The 13,891-nt window shown below is 42.3% G+C and overlaps 1 protein-coding gene across 2 annotated transcripts in view; it reads right to left on the reverse strand.

Annotated features, from left to right (window-relative positions):
* AADAT (aminoadipate aminotransferase) overlaps positions 1-10,031 on the reverse strand; it is a 29,994-nt gene extending 19,963 nt beyond the window's left edge. Inside the window, exons 1-4 of one of the 2 annotated variants that reach the window (XM_001155018.8) lie at positions 9,935-10,031; positions 9,413-9,525; positions 8,191-8,359; positions 6,911-7,043 (exon numbers count right to left, since the gene is read on the reverse strand). In XM_001155018.8, the coding sequence (XP_001155018.2) occupies positions 6,911-7,043; positions 8,191-8,359; positions 9,413-9,479 (369 nt within the window). In that variant the 5' untranslated portion in view covers positions 9,480-9,525; positions 9,935-10,031. Of the gene's footprint in view, positions 1-6,910; positions 7,044-8,190; positions 8,360-9,051; positions 9,172-9,412; positions 9,526-9,934 lie in introns of those variants that run through there. The other variant, XM_009448574.5, reaches the window with a different exon arrangement.
* Positions 10,032-13,891: the final 3,860 nt, after the last annotated feature.

Raw genomic sequence — 13,891 nt, forward strand, 5'->3', positions numbered from 1 at the left:
TGAGGATGAGTCAGTTCCTAGGACTACAGAGAAGTGAAAAAACTCTGAACAGATGGTAAGAAAGGCATACTTCAGCATCTATGATACCCCTCCTCCCAATTCTGCCTGGCACCAAGCACGTGGAAAAACTCCCCCTAATTCACGGCTTCTACACTGGAAAAAGTGAGATTGAGGTGGCCAAGAGTTTTCCCCACCATCTTTGGTTCCCTGGCTGGAGACCTGTCCTTGCCTTTAACCCTTTGGAAGCATCATGACTGCCTGGAGGGAAAAACATCCCTGAGGACAGGCAGAGACAAAATGGGGAGGCAGGACTACCATCCCAAGCCCTGGAAACTCTGCACTGTAACTCAGCGAAAGGCATGCCAAAACAGAGTGACTGTTCAGCAGCACCACACTGCAGGAGGAATGTTCCAGAGGTTCCTGGGTATAATTCTTTTGCTAGCCATCTCATGCCAATGGAATAAATCCTTTGGGACCTCCCTGATTTGGGACAGGCTGTTCTCGAATTATTTACTAAACCTGGACTTAAGGTGCCATCTTGGAAGATGCCAACAAGGAAGCAGTGACCCAACAATAGAGATTTACTAAGCAAATATATCCAATAAAAAGCAAAGCAAGCCAGACAAATCAAACAAACAAACAAAACTAGAATAAATAACTAATCCTTTAATGCAAAAAACTGATGTATACATACAAGAAACAATAGCCAACAGGAAACCATGACCTCCCCAAAATGACAAAGCAAAAATCCAGTGACTGATCCTAACAAGATGGCAATTTGTCAGCTTTTTGACCAAAAATTCAAAATAGCAGTTTTAAGAAAACTCAGTGATCTTCAAGGTAACTCAGAACAGCAATTCAGAAATTTATCAGAGACATTTAACAAAGAGATTGAAATAATAAAAATAACAAAAAACCCCAGAAATTTTGGAACTGAGAAATACTGAACTCAGAATTGTTGAACTGAGGAACTCATTAGAGGCTCTCATCATCAAAATGGACCCAGCAGAAGGAAAAATAGGTAAGCTTGAAGATTGGCTACGTGAAAATACAGTCGGGGAAAAAAGAAAAAATAACAAAGAGTGCCTACAAAATACAGAAAATTACCCCAAAAGACTAAATCTAAGAATCAGTGGTCTGCAAGAGGAAGGTGAGCAAAAGCAAGGAGTACAAAGCTTATTTAAAGAAATAATAACAGACAAGTTTCTAAACGTGAGAGAGATAAATATCCAGGCCACAGAAGAAGGTCTGAGAACATCAAACAGATTCAATCCAAATAAAACTACCTCAAGGCATATAAGAATTAAACTCTCAAAGGCTAAGGACAAAGAGAAGATATGAGAAGCAACAAGACAAAAGAAGAAAATAATACATACATGAGCTCTAATTTGTCTGGCAACAGACATCTCAATGGAACTGTACAGGCCAGGAAAAAGAGAAATGACATTTTCAAAGTGCCCAAAGAAAAAAGCTGCTATCTAAAAATATACATATATTTTTATTGATTGATTGACTGAGATGGGGCCTCGCTATGTTAACCAGGCTGGGCTCGAACTCCTGGCCTCAAGCAATCTTCCCATCTCAGCCTCCCAAAGTGCTGGGATTACAGGCGTGAGCTACCATTCCCGGCCCATCCAAAAATATTGTACACTTGATCTTAGCCAAAAGGCCGAGAAGCGATCATCCAAGAATATTGTATCCAGCAAAATTATCCTTCAAATATGATGGAGAGATAAAGTCTTTCCCAGACAAACTAAAGCCGAGAGAATTTACCACCACCAGATCCATCTTACGAGAAATGCTAAAGGGAGTTCTCCAACCTGAAAGAAAAAAATACTAATGTGCAAAAGAAAACTTTTCAAGGTAAAAAACATAGTGGTAAAATTAAGTACGTGGACAAACCCAGAATACTCTATGATTGTAATTATGGTGTGCAATCCACTCATAATTCTCATATGAAGCCTAAACGACAAATTGATCAAAAACAATAATAGCTACAGCAACATGTTAAGATAGGTAATATGTAAATTGAGACATCTCAAGCCAAAATGTGGGGGGAATGGAGTTAAAGAATAGAGGATTTTTTTGTGTTTTTTGCATTTGTTTGCTTCTCCAAGATAAGTTGATCCAAGATAAGTTGTTACCTCTTTAAAATAACTTGTTATAAGATTTTTTTTTGTAAGCCTCATGGTAACCACAGTACAAAAACTTATTATTGATTCACTAAAAACAAAGAGCAACAAATTATAAAATACTACCAGAGAAAATCACTTAACCACAAAGGAAGACAGTAAGAAAGGAAGAAAAGAAGAGAGGAGTCTCAAAACAACCAGAACACAAGCAACAAAATGCCAGTAGTAAGTTCTAACTTATCAATAATAACACTGAATGGAAATGGTCTCCATTCTCCCATTAAAAGGCATGGAGTGGCTGAGTGGATAAAGAAACAAGACCCAATCATATGCAGCCTACAAGAAACCCACCTCACCTATAAAGACACACAGTCTGAAAATGAGGAGGTGGAAAAACATATTCCATGGAATTGGAAACCTAAAAAGAGTAGGTGTAGCTACACTTAGAAAAAATAGACTACAAACCTAAGATTGTAAAAAGAAACAAAGAAGGTCACTATATAATGATAAAGGGGTCAATTCAGCAAGATAATACAACCTCCCAAGTATACAAATATTAGTAAATTTAAAGGGAGAGATAGAATGTAATACAATAATAGTAGGAGACTTTTTAACATTTCACTTAGTAATGAACAGATTATCCAGACAGAAAATCAACATGAAGAAACAGTGAGATAAAACTACATACTAGATCTAATAGACCTAGTAGACAGTTACAAAAATATTCAACCAACTGCTGCAGCATATACTTTCTTTTCATCAGCACAATGAAGAGTCTGCAGAACAGACCATACCTTAGGCTATAAAACAAGTCTGAACAAATAAAAAAACCCAAATCTTATCAAATATCTTTTCTGACCACAATAATAAAACTAGAAATCAATAACAAGAGGAACTTTATAAAATATGCAAACACACGAAAATTAAACAACGTGCTCCTGAATGGGTCAATGAAAAATTCAGAAGGAAATTAAAAGTTTTACTGAGATAAATGAAAATGGAAATGCAATATACTAAAATTTGTGGAAGACAGCAAAAACAGTACTAAGAGGAAAGTTTATAGCAATAAACGCCTGTTTCAAGAAAGTAGAAAGACTTCAAATTAACAACCTAATAATGCACTTCAAGGAACTAGAACAACCTACAGGAGAGGAGAAAATATTTGCGAACTACCCATCTGACAAGGGATTAACAAGTCAATAGCAAAACCCCCAAATAATCCCATTAAAAAATGGGCAAAAGATCTTAACAGACATTTCTAAAAGAAGACATAAAAATGGCCAAAAGACATTAAAAAAGTTCAATATTACCAATGCAATCAGAAAAACCTCAAAACCACAATGAGATATTACCTAACCATATTCAAAATGGCTAGTTTCAAAACGACAAGTGATAACAGATGCTGATGAGGGTAGAGAAAGGGGAACCCTTATACACTTTAATGGAAATGTAAATTGGTACAGCCACTATGGAGAACAGTACAGAGGTTCCTCAAAAAACTGAAAATAGAACTACCATATAATCCTGCAATTCCACTGCTGAGTATATATCCAAAACAAAAACATCAATATATCAAAGCAGTATCTGCACCTCCATGTTTATTATGGCACTTATTCACAATAGCCAAAATATGGAACCAACCTAAGTGTCCATCAGCTGATGAATGGATAAGGAAAATGTGGTATACACACAATGGAATATTATTCAACCATAAAAAAGGAATAAAATCCTGTCATTTGCAGCAACATGGATAGAACTGGAGGTCATTATGTTAAGTGAAATAAGCCAAGTACAGAAACACAAATATTGCATGTTCTCCCTCATCTGTGGGAGCTAAAAAAGTGGATCTCATAAGGATAGAGAGTGGATTGGTGGTTACCAGAGGCTGGAAAGGACAGGAGGGAGATAGGGTGAAGGAAAAATAAAGAATATAAATGTACTTATTACCACTTAACTGTATACTTAAAAATGGCAAGGATAGCAAATCTTATATGTGTATTTTATGGCAACAGAAAAAATTAAAAATTAATTTTTTAAAATAAAATGGATGGGGAGATCAACGGAGTTAAAGAATATTTCTAGGTCAAGTAATAAAAGGTTTGACAATCTTTGTAAATTATGTGGATAATATGATTTCTACTACAATCACTAGAGCCAGGCAATAGATTTTTCCAGCCTGAATCAAAGGGGTCTATTATGACTAAATCATACATAAGTCACAGAATAATTGCTTCTTAACTTGTGATGTTTCACAATCCCCAGTTTGAGTCCTTTTTCCTATCATTTTAACAACCCACATCTCACCACAAACAGTAGGGCCATTATCAATTGAGATAGAAGATTTGACTTTTGTTCCCCAACTGGCCTGTGATGTTGAATTTACCTTTTCCTTATGAGCTTTTGGCATCTTATGACAAACAGTATCCTCCTCCAAAAAGTTTCTAATTGACTTAAGCTTTACAAGACATCCTAGGACCAAAGGAATCACTTGGGTGGCAGCATGTACATATCAACAGATCAAATGAAAACCTAATTAGCGTTGATCCTTGAACAACATAGATTTGAACTGCACAGGTTCACTTATATGCACAGTTTCTTCTGCCTCTGCCTCCCCTGAGACAGCAAGACCAACCCCTCCTCTTCCTCCTTCTCCTCAGCCTAAGCAACATGAAGATGAGGATGAAGACCTATATGATGATCCACTTCCACTTAATGGTAAATATATTTTCTCTTGCTCATGACTTTCTAATACCATTTTATTTTCTCTAGTTTACTTTATTGTAAAAATATAGTGTACAATACATATAAAATATAAAATATGTGTTAATTGACTATATTATCAGTAAGGCTTCTGGTCAAGAGTAGCCTATTAGTAGTTATGTTTTGGAGGAGTCAAAAGTTATATGCAGATTTTCAACTGCATGGAGTCATTGCCCTTAAAGCCCTGCGTTGTTCAAGGGTCAACTGTAAATATATTTTTCATATCAGTTAGGGGACATACAAATTTCAAATATCCTAAATTAGAAGGGAAGGCTGTTTATCATCTGGGAGCACTGTTTAAAAGATGAGAGAGAAACACAGGAGTCTAAAATAACATGACTCCTGGAGAACAAAGTGGAAGAAATATTAAACCAGATACATATTAGTGCCCCTATAATAAGCATGTCTGTAAGTAGTAAGTTATTGACGTATTTAGCCATCTATGCTATCTTCCTTTTTTGTGTAACTGGTGTTGTGATGGATAAAGAAGAAACTGTCTTGAGCAACTTTCTGGAAGAAAAAGTCCATAGTATCCTTTCTTGAGGAAAGAATTTATTTCATTAAAAAATACTCTTATATCATTCTATACAATCACAAATGTTTCTCTTCAAGCAAAGACTCAAACACTAGCTAATTCTTTTACTTTTCCTAATTAAATACAAAAAGGGTAAGTTTTTTTAATTTTTAAAAACTTTAAAAAATATTTTTACTACTGTAACCCATTATTCTGTAACAATAATTTAATTAAAATTCATTAAAGCAAACCAGATTACAGTTTTCATATTTCCATGAAAAAGAAAACTACTCTGGTTTAAGATAAAGATAAATGGGAGTCATAGATTAATTTAGATCTGAGAATGAATATAGAGAATCTTATTATTCATGGAAAACAAAGGAGAAAATATACCAGCACTTTGGGAGGCCAAGGTGGACAGATTGCTTGAGCCCACGAGCTCAAGACCAGCCTGTCCAACATGGCAAAGGAATATAAAAATTAGCTACGCATATTGGTGTGCACCCGCAGTCCCAGCTACCTGGGAGGCTAAGGTGGAAGAATTGTTGGAGCCCAGGGAGGTCGAGACTGCAGGGAGCCGTGATTGCGCCACCGCACTCCAGTCTGGGTGACAGGGTGAGACCCTGCCTCAAAAAAAAAAAAAAGAAAGAAAAGAAAATAACAGATCAAACTGAGGACCACAGATGTGGTCTCTTTATTGTGGCAACTAACCAGTGGTGTTTACATCTGTGGAGTTCCTGGAACCCAGAAGGGAAGAAGATGGAATAACTAATGCCAGGGGGAGAGGGAGAGAGAACCAATCCATGTAAGAAGTCAGAAATACAGACATATAAATAGATGTAGAGAAATACACCCAAGAGGGGGACAAGATACAAGCAGTGGCAAGCAGAGATTCTACAGACAGATATGTAAAAGAATATAAATATGTGTATCTCAGGAATATGAAAGCATGCCCTCTAAAAAATTTTAAAATTGTATTGAAATTTCCTAACTATAGGCGGAAATCAAATGTAACTTGAATTTTTGAGCCAGATGATGAAATTAAGCAGTGTTCACTAAGCTTTTGGTAGGAGTTGAGTACTCCCTTAGTGGGCATCCTGCTTTAATGGTTAATAGGTCTGGGTAATTGACCACATGCTCTGTATTTAATATTTAAGAAAGATTAGGCTAGTGAATGATGTTAAGAGCAGATAATTTTTCAAAGTCCTTGTGTTCACAATGAGGAAAACTAGGGGGAAATATTGATAGATCAACCTACAATATTTCCACCTGGCTTTTGCTTACAGTCAACACCCCCTACCCACCCTTGCCCATCCCCGGCCACAACTGCTCCCACCCCCATCCCATGACTTGTCTTTTAGTTCCCTGTTTATAATTCTAGGTGAAGACAAGAAAGACTACCAGTAATCCATAAAATATAATTCTCTGTGGTTAAGTGCGAGAGGACTATAGAAATGAATGCTTCCAATTCTATATTTTGGCTGAGTTTTCCTTTCAGTCTTACCTTACAAAGACCTTGTTGGCTGCCGGATGTGACACATAGGTCCATTTGTCCTTGACTGGGTGGGTAATGGATGGTAGGAGGATTATGCAATTTTATTTGTAACTGTTTTAGCCAGGACAAAAGCTCTGGAATTCTAAAGCAAAAAATGTATATTTAAATTCATAGTAGTAAAAATCATAGTAACAGTAGTAGACAGGAAATAATAAATGACAGCTTTATCAAGCACTTTGTACACTCAATTAAAAAACCCTCAAATGCTTTTTGCCAGTATGAATATTCCTATTTAAAAGATAGGCAGTAGACTTAGAGATTAGGAAATTCCCGTAAGTCATTCAGCCAGAAATTCTCAGAAAGTCAATTATGTAATAAATGAGCTGAGATTTGAATCTACATCTTTCTTATTCCAAACCTGAAGTCTTTAGCGCATGCATTGCATAATCGATTCTTTGTTCTCTCTAGGAAGAGTTCTATGGCTACCTAGAAGTTCAGACTCAATAAGTTGTTTGTATCATGGAATGTTTGAATAAGCCTATGTATATTTAACATATTACATAACTAACACATATATACATGAATAACATTTCAATACACTTTTCAATCACAGAACAAAGCAGGTTTTAATAAAGTATAATTTATAGATTCTCTATAAATTATCCTTTATCACTTGAAGAAGACCAGCTAAGAAAGTCAAGGTATATGTTTCAGCTTGCCTTTAAGAAATTAAAGACATTTGAACCTATGAGGGCAATGTATTTGAATGGCTGCTTGTTTAGACTATAGAAATGAATGACTATATTCAATGTATTTGCATGACTGCTTGTTTAGACTATAGAATGAAGAAACGGAAGATCCAGGAAGCTTCAACTTTTTAAAGTTGAAGCTTCCTGGATCTTCCGTTTCTTCATTTCTCCTGATATGTTTTTTTCACCTGGACATCTTCTTATTTTTTTGGACTCAGCTCTAATGGTATTTCCTTCTAGAAGCCTTCTCAGTCATTTGCGATTGAGAAGCAATCACTGAGGAGTGTTAAACATTCAATATCCTTTCTGCTCTTAATTATCCTTTGAAAACCTTTCCCCAGACCTTCCTAACCATTGAATACTCATTTGGTTAGTATTCAATGACTGAGTATTTGGTCACTGAATGACCAAATGGGTCAATAGCTTTAGAATATTTATGAATGGACCTTAGAATATTTCTTTAATATTCTTTATCAATGGGCCTTAGAATATTTCTCATGAAAATAAGCCAATAAAATTATGTTAAGTATTGATACTTACCCAGCACTCGGAGAATACTGAAGTGCTCTCTTCATCATCTCTTCTCCAAATTGGATGGTCTTTCCATTTTCTACAGTGATTACAGCAGTCTTAAAAGGAAACATGTTTGGATTTGGTAAGCCACCAGCCAAGGAGATCATCGATTTTGGTCCTCTGCTCAATATGTCAGCTACAATACACATGGAAGAGAAGAAACAATTTCATTGAAGACTGTTATAAGCGGAGAGTTAAGCATGCATTATAGTCAATAAAACTATAAAGTTTAACGATTTCTAGTGATAGAGTGTGCTATGGTCTAAATGTTGGTGCTCCCCCAAATTCATACTTCGAAGTTAATACTAATGTGATAGTTTTAAGAGGTGGGGTCTCTAGAGGTGATTAGGTCAAGAGGGATCCACCCTCCTGAATGGGATTGGTGCACTTATAAAAGAGGGCTGAGGGAATGCCCTTGGCCCTTCTGCCACGTGAGGACATAGGTTCTCCCTTCTACCACGTGAGGATGCAGCAAGATGGCTCTGTCTATAAGGAAGGGCTCTCACCAGACACAGAAGCTGCTGGCACTTTGATCTTAGACTTCCTAGCTTCCAGAACTGTGAGAAATAATTCTATTGTTCATAAATTACCCAGTTTGTGGTATTTTGTTATAGCAGCCTGAATGGACTAAGACAAAAGCTAGTCTAAAATAAACATACAGAATAACTTTTTCTGGGCACCTCACTTGCGGAGGGACTAAAGAATGAAGATGACCAAAGAGAAGGCAGAGGGATCAGAAAGACAGCAAAGGGCCACAATAGCAGAAGCCCTCCTCCACTTAGCCCCGACCTGTCTGTGAGCTTCATGGCCCACCCCTCTCCCATTTACCTGGCCCTCTCCACTGCACACCCATCTGCACGCTGTGCATGCCCCTTCTCAGCTTCCCAGGAAGAGCCTTTCTTGATAGCACGCCCCCTCCCTTCCAAGGCCGTGCCCCACAGCAGTCTGCGCCTCTCTACTGTTGCTCCTACTCTGCTCCAGCAGAAATACCCGCCTTCCGTTTCAGCCCGAGTTCTTTGAGAACAAAGGCTGTGTCTATTTCATTTCTGCACGCAGAGCCTGGCTCACCGCGAGCGTGCACAGGGGTACGCATGGAGGCAACCAAGCGGTGGCTTGCTAGGGAACCCTCCTTAGAGGCTGTGCGAGGAATGCCCCACCCCAAAGGAGAGATGGTCACCCCGTTTCTCACTCATGGTCCGGATGGGAGAAGGGTTTCTGGCTGCGCTCGCTGCCGTGATGAACCGTGCGTAATTCATGTCTTCTGACAGCCAAGCATCAAGCTTCTTCTTCAGTGGTTGAGGACTAGAAAAACCAAAGAGCCTCGTCAAGTCCTGCCTGCTAACTCCTCACTCTGGCAACGCCACCGCGAGCTGTGTCCCCCCGCTGCGTCTGGCTTCCCGCGCGCGGTGCCCGGAGAACGCCGCCGAAACTCCCCGGCTGGACGCTGCGTTCGGTCTCCCGGTCCTAAACGGGTCTGGGGCTGTGTGGCGAGCCCGGCAAAGTCCACGCCACACGCGCTCCGGCGGCCGCCAGGGCCCAGGCCGGTTTTGCCCCGCCGCGGGCCTCGCCGCGCCCCCTCCCGCCCCGCGCCGTGGCCTATGGCCGCCCGCGGCGCGCGCCTCCCCGTCCCGGATCATCGCCCTCAGAGCGCAGGGCGCGCGGGGGAGCCCAGGCGCGAGGCGCTTGCAGCCCCAGGCCAATGACTCTTGACCTCGCCGCTGGGAGTCACCGCAACCCGGCGTCCGCTTTGGCCGGCCTAGGCGCCGGCCCAGAGGCTAGCCCAGGGGCTGACCGAGGGGACCGGAAGTGCCCGTGATCCTAATCCTCGGGAACCATCTGGCGGCGGCTTGGGTCCACTGCAGGGGGCTCCCGAGCTGCGCCCAGCCTGGAGCGGCCCCACCCTCGTTCCCGCGCGCTCCGCTGGCCTCCTCTCAGTCACTGGGACTGTGCATTTTGCCCGCTCAGACCATGGCTATGCTAAATACCCATCTTTCGTTAGTGAAACTCTGGGCACTCTCCTGGGAAGCATCCCGGCGACCCAGACGAATTTCAACATCACTTTCTCGAAGATCTCAGCATTTTGGAGTGACGATGGAGTTCTGACAAAAATTTTTGAAAAATCACTCTGAGAGTCTCTTCAATTTTAGTGTATACCCTCACATTGAATTTCTGACCTTTCGTTAAATAATTATCTTGGAAGTGACTATCCGGATCTTTTTGGGTCTAGCACCTTGCCTTTTTTTTTTCTTACAAAATAACCCTTCTTACTCCCCACCTCCCTCAACTTTTCTGCAATTTCTCCTTCCTGAATCACCAAAATGGAATGTACAAGGTTTAATGGGAGCACTTAATGAGGGAAGGGTTTCAGACAACCTCTCTTTGACTTTAAAAAATTCTTTAATGGTTATTAAAATGAATGAACAGATTCATTCATTCAGCACAAATTTACTGAGTACTTCCTAGATGATTATTGACTCACTGCCAAATGGCTCTCTTTTAAGTTTACCTAATAGGTTGGTCAAGGAGCCACTGTTTTTATCTAGGTCCTGGCGGCAAAAAGCTGCAATAACCCAGTAAAATCTTTGTGCTAGCAGCTAAATAACAAAAAGGGAGTATTGAGAGGTGATAGCCTGCTGGCAGCCCTCGCAGCCCTTGCTCACTCTTGGCGCCTCCTCGGACTCAGCGCTCACTCTGACCGCGCTTGAGGAGCCCTTCAGCCCGCCGCTGCACTGTGGGAGCCCCTTCCTGGGATAGCGGAGGCCGGAGCCGGCTCCCTCAGCCTGCGGGGAGGTGTGGAGGGAGAGGCACGGGCGGGAACCAGGGCTGTGCGGGCGCTTGCGAGCCAGCTAGAGTTCCGGGTGGGCATGGGCTTGGCAGGCCGGCACTCAGAGCGGCCGGCCGGCTCCGCCGGACCCGGGTAGTGAGGGGCTTAGCACCCGGGCCAGCAGCTGCGGAGGGTGTGCCCAGTCTCCCAGCAATGCCGGCCCACCGGCGCTGCGTTTGAATTCTCGCCAGGCCTCAGCTGCCTCCCAGCGGGGCGGGACTCGGACCCGCAGCCAGCCATGCCTGAGTCTCCCCACCACCCACCCGTGGGCTCCTGCGCGGCCCAAGCCTCCCTGACGAGCGCCGCCCCCTGCTCCACAGCGCCCAGTCCCATCTACCGCCCAAGGGCTGAGGAGTGCGGGCTCACAGCGTGGGACTGGCAGGCAGCTCCACCTGTGGCCCCAGTGCCGCTCCACTGGGGGAAGCCAGGTGGGCTCCTGAGTCTAGAGGGGACTTGGAGAATCTTTGTCTAGCTAAGGGATTGTGAACACACCAATCAGCACCCTGTGTCTAGCTCAGGGTTTGTGGATGCACCAATGGGCACTCTGTATCTAGCTAATCTGATGGGGACTTGGAAAATCTTTATGTCTAGCTAAGGGATTGTGAATACACCAATCAGCACTCTGTATCTAACTCATGGTTTGTAAATGCACCAATCAACACTCTGTATCTAGCTCAGGGTTTGTAAATACACCAATTAGCACTCTGTATCTAGCTAATCTAGTGGGGACTTGGAGAACTTCTGTGTGTAGCTCAGGGATTGTAAACACACCAATCAGCACCCTGTCAAAATGGACCAATCAGCTCTGAAAAATAGGCCAATCAGCTCTCTGTAAAATGGACCAATCAGCAGGATGTGGATGGGGCCAGATAAGAGAATAAAAGCAGGCTGCCTCAGCCACCAGCGGTAACCCGCTGGGATACTGTTGCACCATGTGGTGGTTTTGTTTTCTCGCAGTTTGCAATAAATCTTGCTGCTGCTGACTCTTTGGGTCCACATTGCTTTTGTGAGCTGTAACACTCACCGCGAAGGTGTGCAGTTTCTCTCCTGAGGCCGTGGAGACCACGCACCCACAGGGAGGAGTAAACAAATCCAGCCGAGCTGCCTTAAGAGCTGTAACACTCACCGCCAAAGTCTGCAGCTTCACACCAGCAGCCAGTGAGACCACGAACCCACCAGAAGGAAGAAACTCCCAACACATCCGAACCTCAGAAGGAACAAACTCTGGACACGCTGCCTTTAAGAACTGTAACACACCGCGAGTGTCTGCGGCTTCGTTCTTGAAGTCAGTGAGACCAAAACCCCACCAATTCCAGGCACAGTATCTAGTAAACCTGTTAGAAACCCACGAGGCAAAATGCTTCTGCGTTCAGAGACTTCAAGTAGTTGAAATCCCACTTGATGGCTTAATAGCTGGGTGTCTTTGGACAAGTTAATTAACCTTTCTCTGTATTGGTTTTCTCGCAGGCATGTTGACAGGAATAAATGGGATAATCTGTGTTAAACTAATCAGTGCAGTGGTCTGCACGTGGTAAAAACGCTATGAACATTGGCTGTTGTTAGTAACATGCATTTAAGCAAACCTTAAGGCCTCAGCCTCCAAATGTTTTTGACTAGAGAAGCTATTTGGCAACTTTTAAGGCGTGTTCTCAGTTAATCCATGCACACAGATCCTTATCTGTTTGAGCTTGTCCATTCTAAAAGTAGTTGTTGCTGAATTTTTATAGAAGTTAACAAGCACTGAAAACATCTAAATAAGGTGTAGACCAAGGTAAATTATAACTTGTAACTAGATATGTTGATGTTCCTGGGGACTTCAGGCTTTTTTTTGATAGGGGGAGGACTCTAACTGAGCAAGGTTTCCTTAGATACTTGGAAGAAAATTTAAACTTTGGCCAGGAGCTGTGGTTCACGCCTGTAATCCCAGCACTTTGGGAGGCCAAGGTGGGTGGATCAACTGAGGTCAGGAGTTGGAGACCAGCCTGGCCATCATGGCAAAACCCCATCTCTACTAAAAAATATAAAAATTAGCGGTGTTTGGTGGCAGGTGCCTGTAATCTCAGCCACTTGGGAGGCTGAGGCATGAGAATTTTTCGAACTCGGGAGGCGGAGGTTGCAGTCAGCTGAAGCCGAGATCACGCCACTGCACTCCAGTGGGGGACTGAGCTGGGGGATTGAGCTGGGGGATAGAGCGAGACTCTGTCTCAATTTAAATTTCTTCCATTTGGTAGTAGGAACCTGTTCGGTCAAAGGAATTTGGAGTCCTGGGCCAAAGAAAAGACCAAAGGTTTTTGTAAGCACGTTGATGCACCGGTCTGTGATTTGTAGTATTTATTACTCACAGGCTATTTATTTTATTTTATTTTGAGAGGCAGAGTGTCTAGAGTCTCGCTTTGTTATCCAGGCTTGAATACAGTGGCGCCAACCATAGCTCACTGCAGCCTCGTCTTCCCAGGTTCAAGCATTTCTCTCACCTCAGCTTCCTGGGTAGCTGGGACTACAGGTGAACACCACTACACCAGGATAATTTTTAAAAATACCGTGTAGAGACAGGGTCTCCCTATGTTGCCCAGTCTAGTCTTGAAGTCCTGGCTTCAAATAGTCCTCCCACTTTGGCCTCCGAAAGTGCTGAGATTACAGGCATGAGCCAGCGCACCTGGCCTCACGCAGGCATTTTTAAAAATACGTAATTAATTGATTTTTTTTTACCCCCTTTCCAATCAGTGGTAACACAATTTAAGGAAGCCAAAACTGAAGAGCTGTGAGAGCATCAAATCCTAAGGTGCAGGTTTTCAACCCTTAAACAGTTTGCTGAATTTTCTATTTGGCCTGCCCTGGAGTTGT

Source organism: Pan troglodytes, chromosome 3, assembly GCF_028858775.2.
Source record: "Pan troglodytes isolate AG18354 chromosome 3, NHGRI_mPanTro3-v2.0_pri, whole genome shotgun sequence".
NCBI classification, from domain to species: domain Eukaryota; kingdom Metazoa; phylum Chordata; class Mammalia; order Primates; family Hominidae; genus Pan; species Pan troglodytes.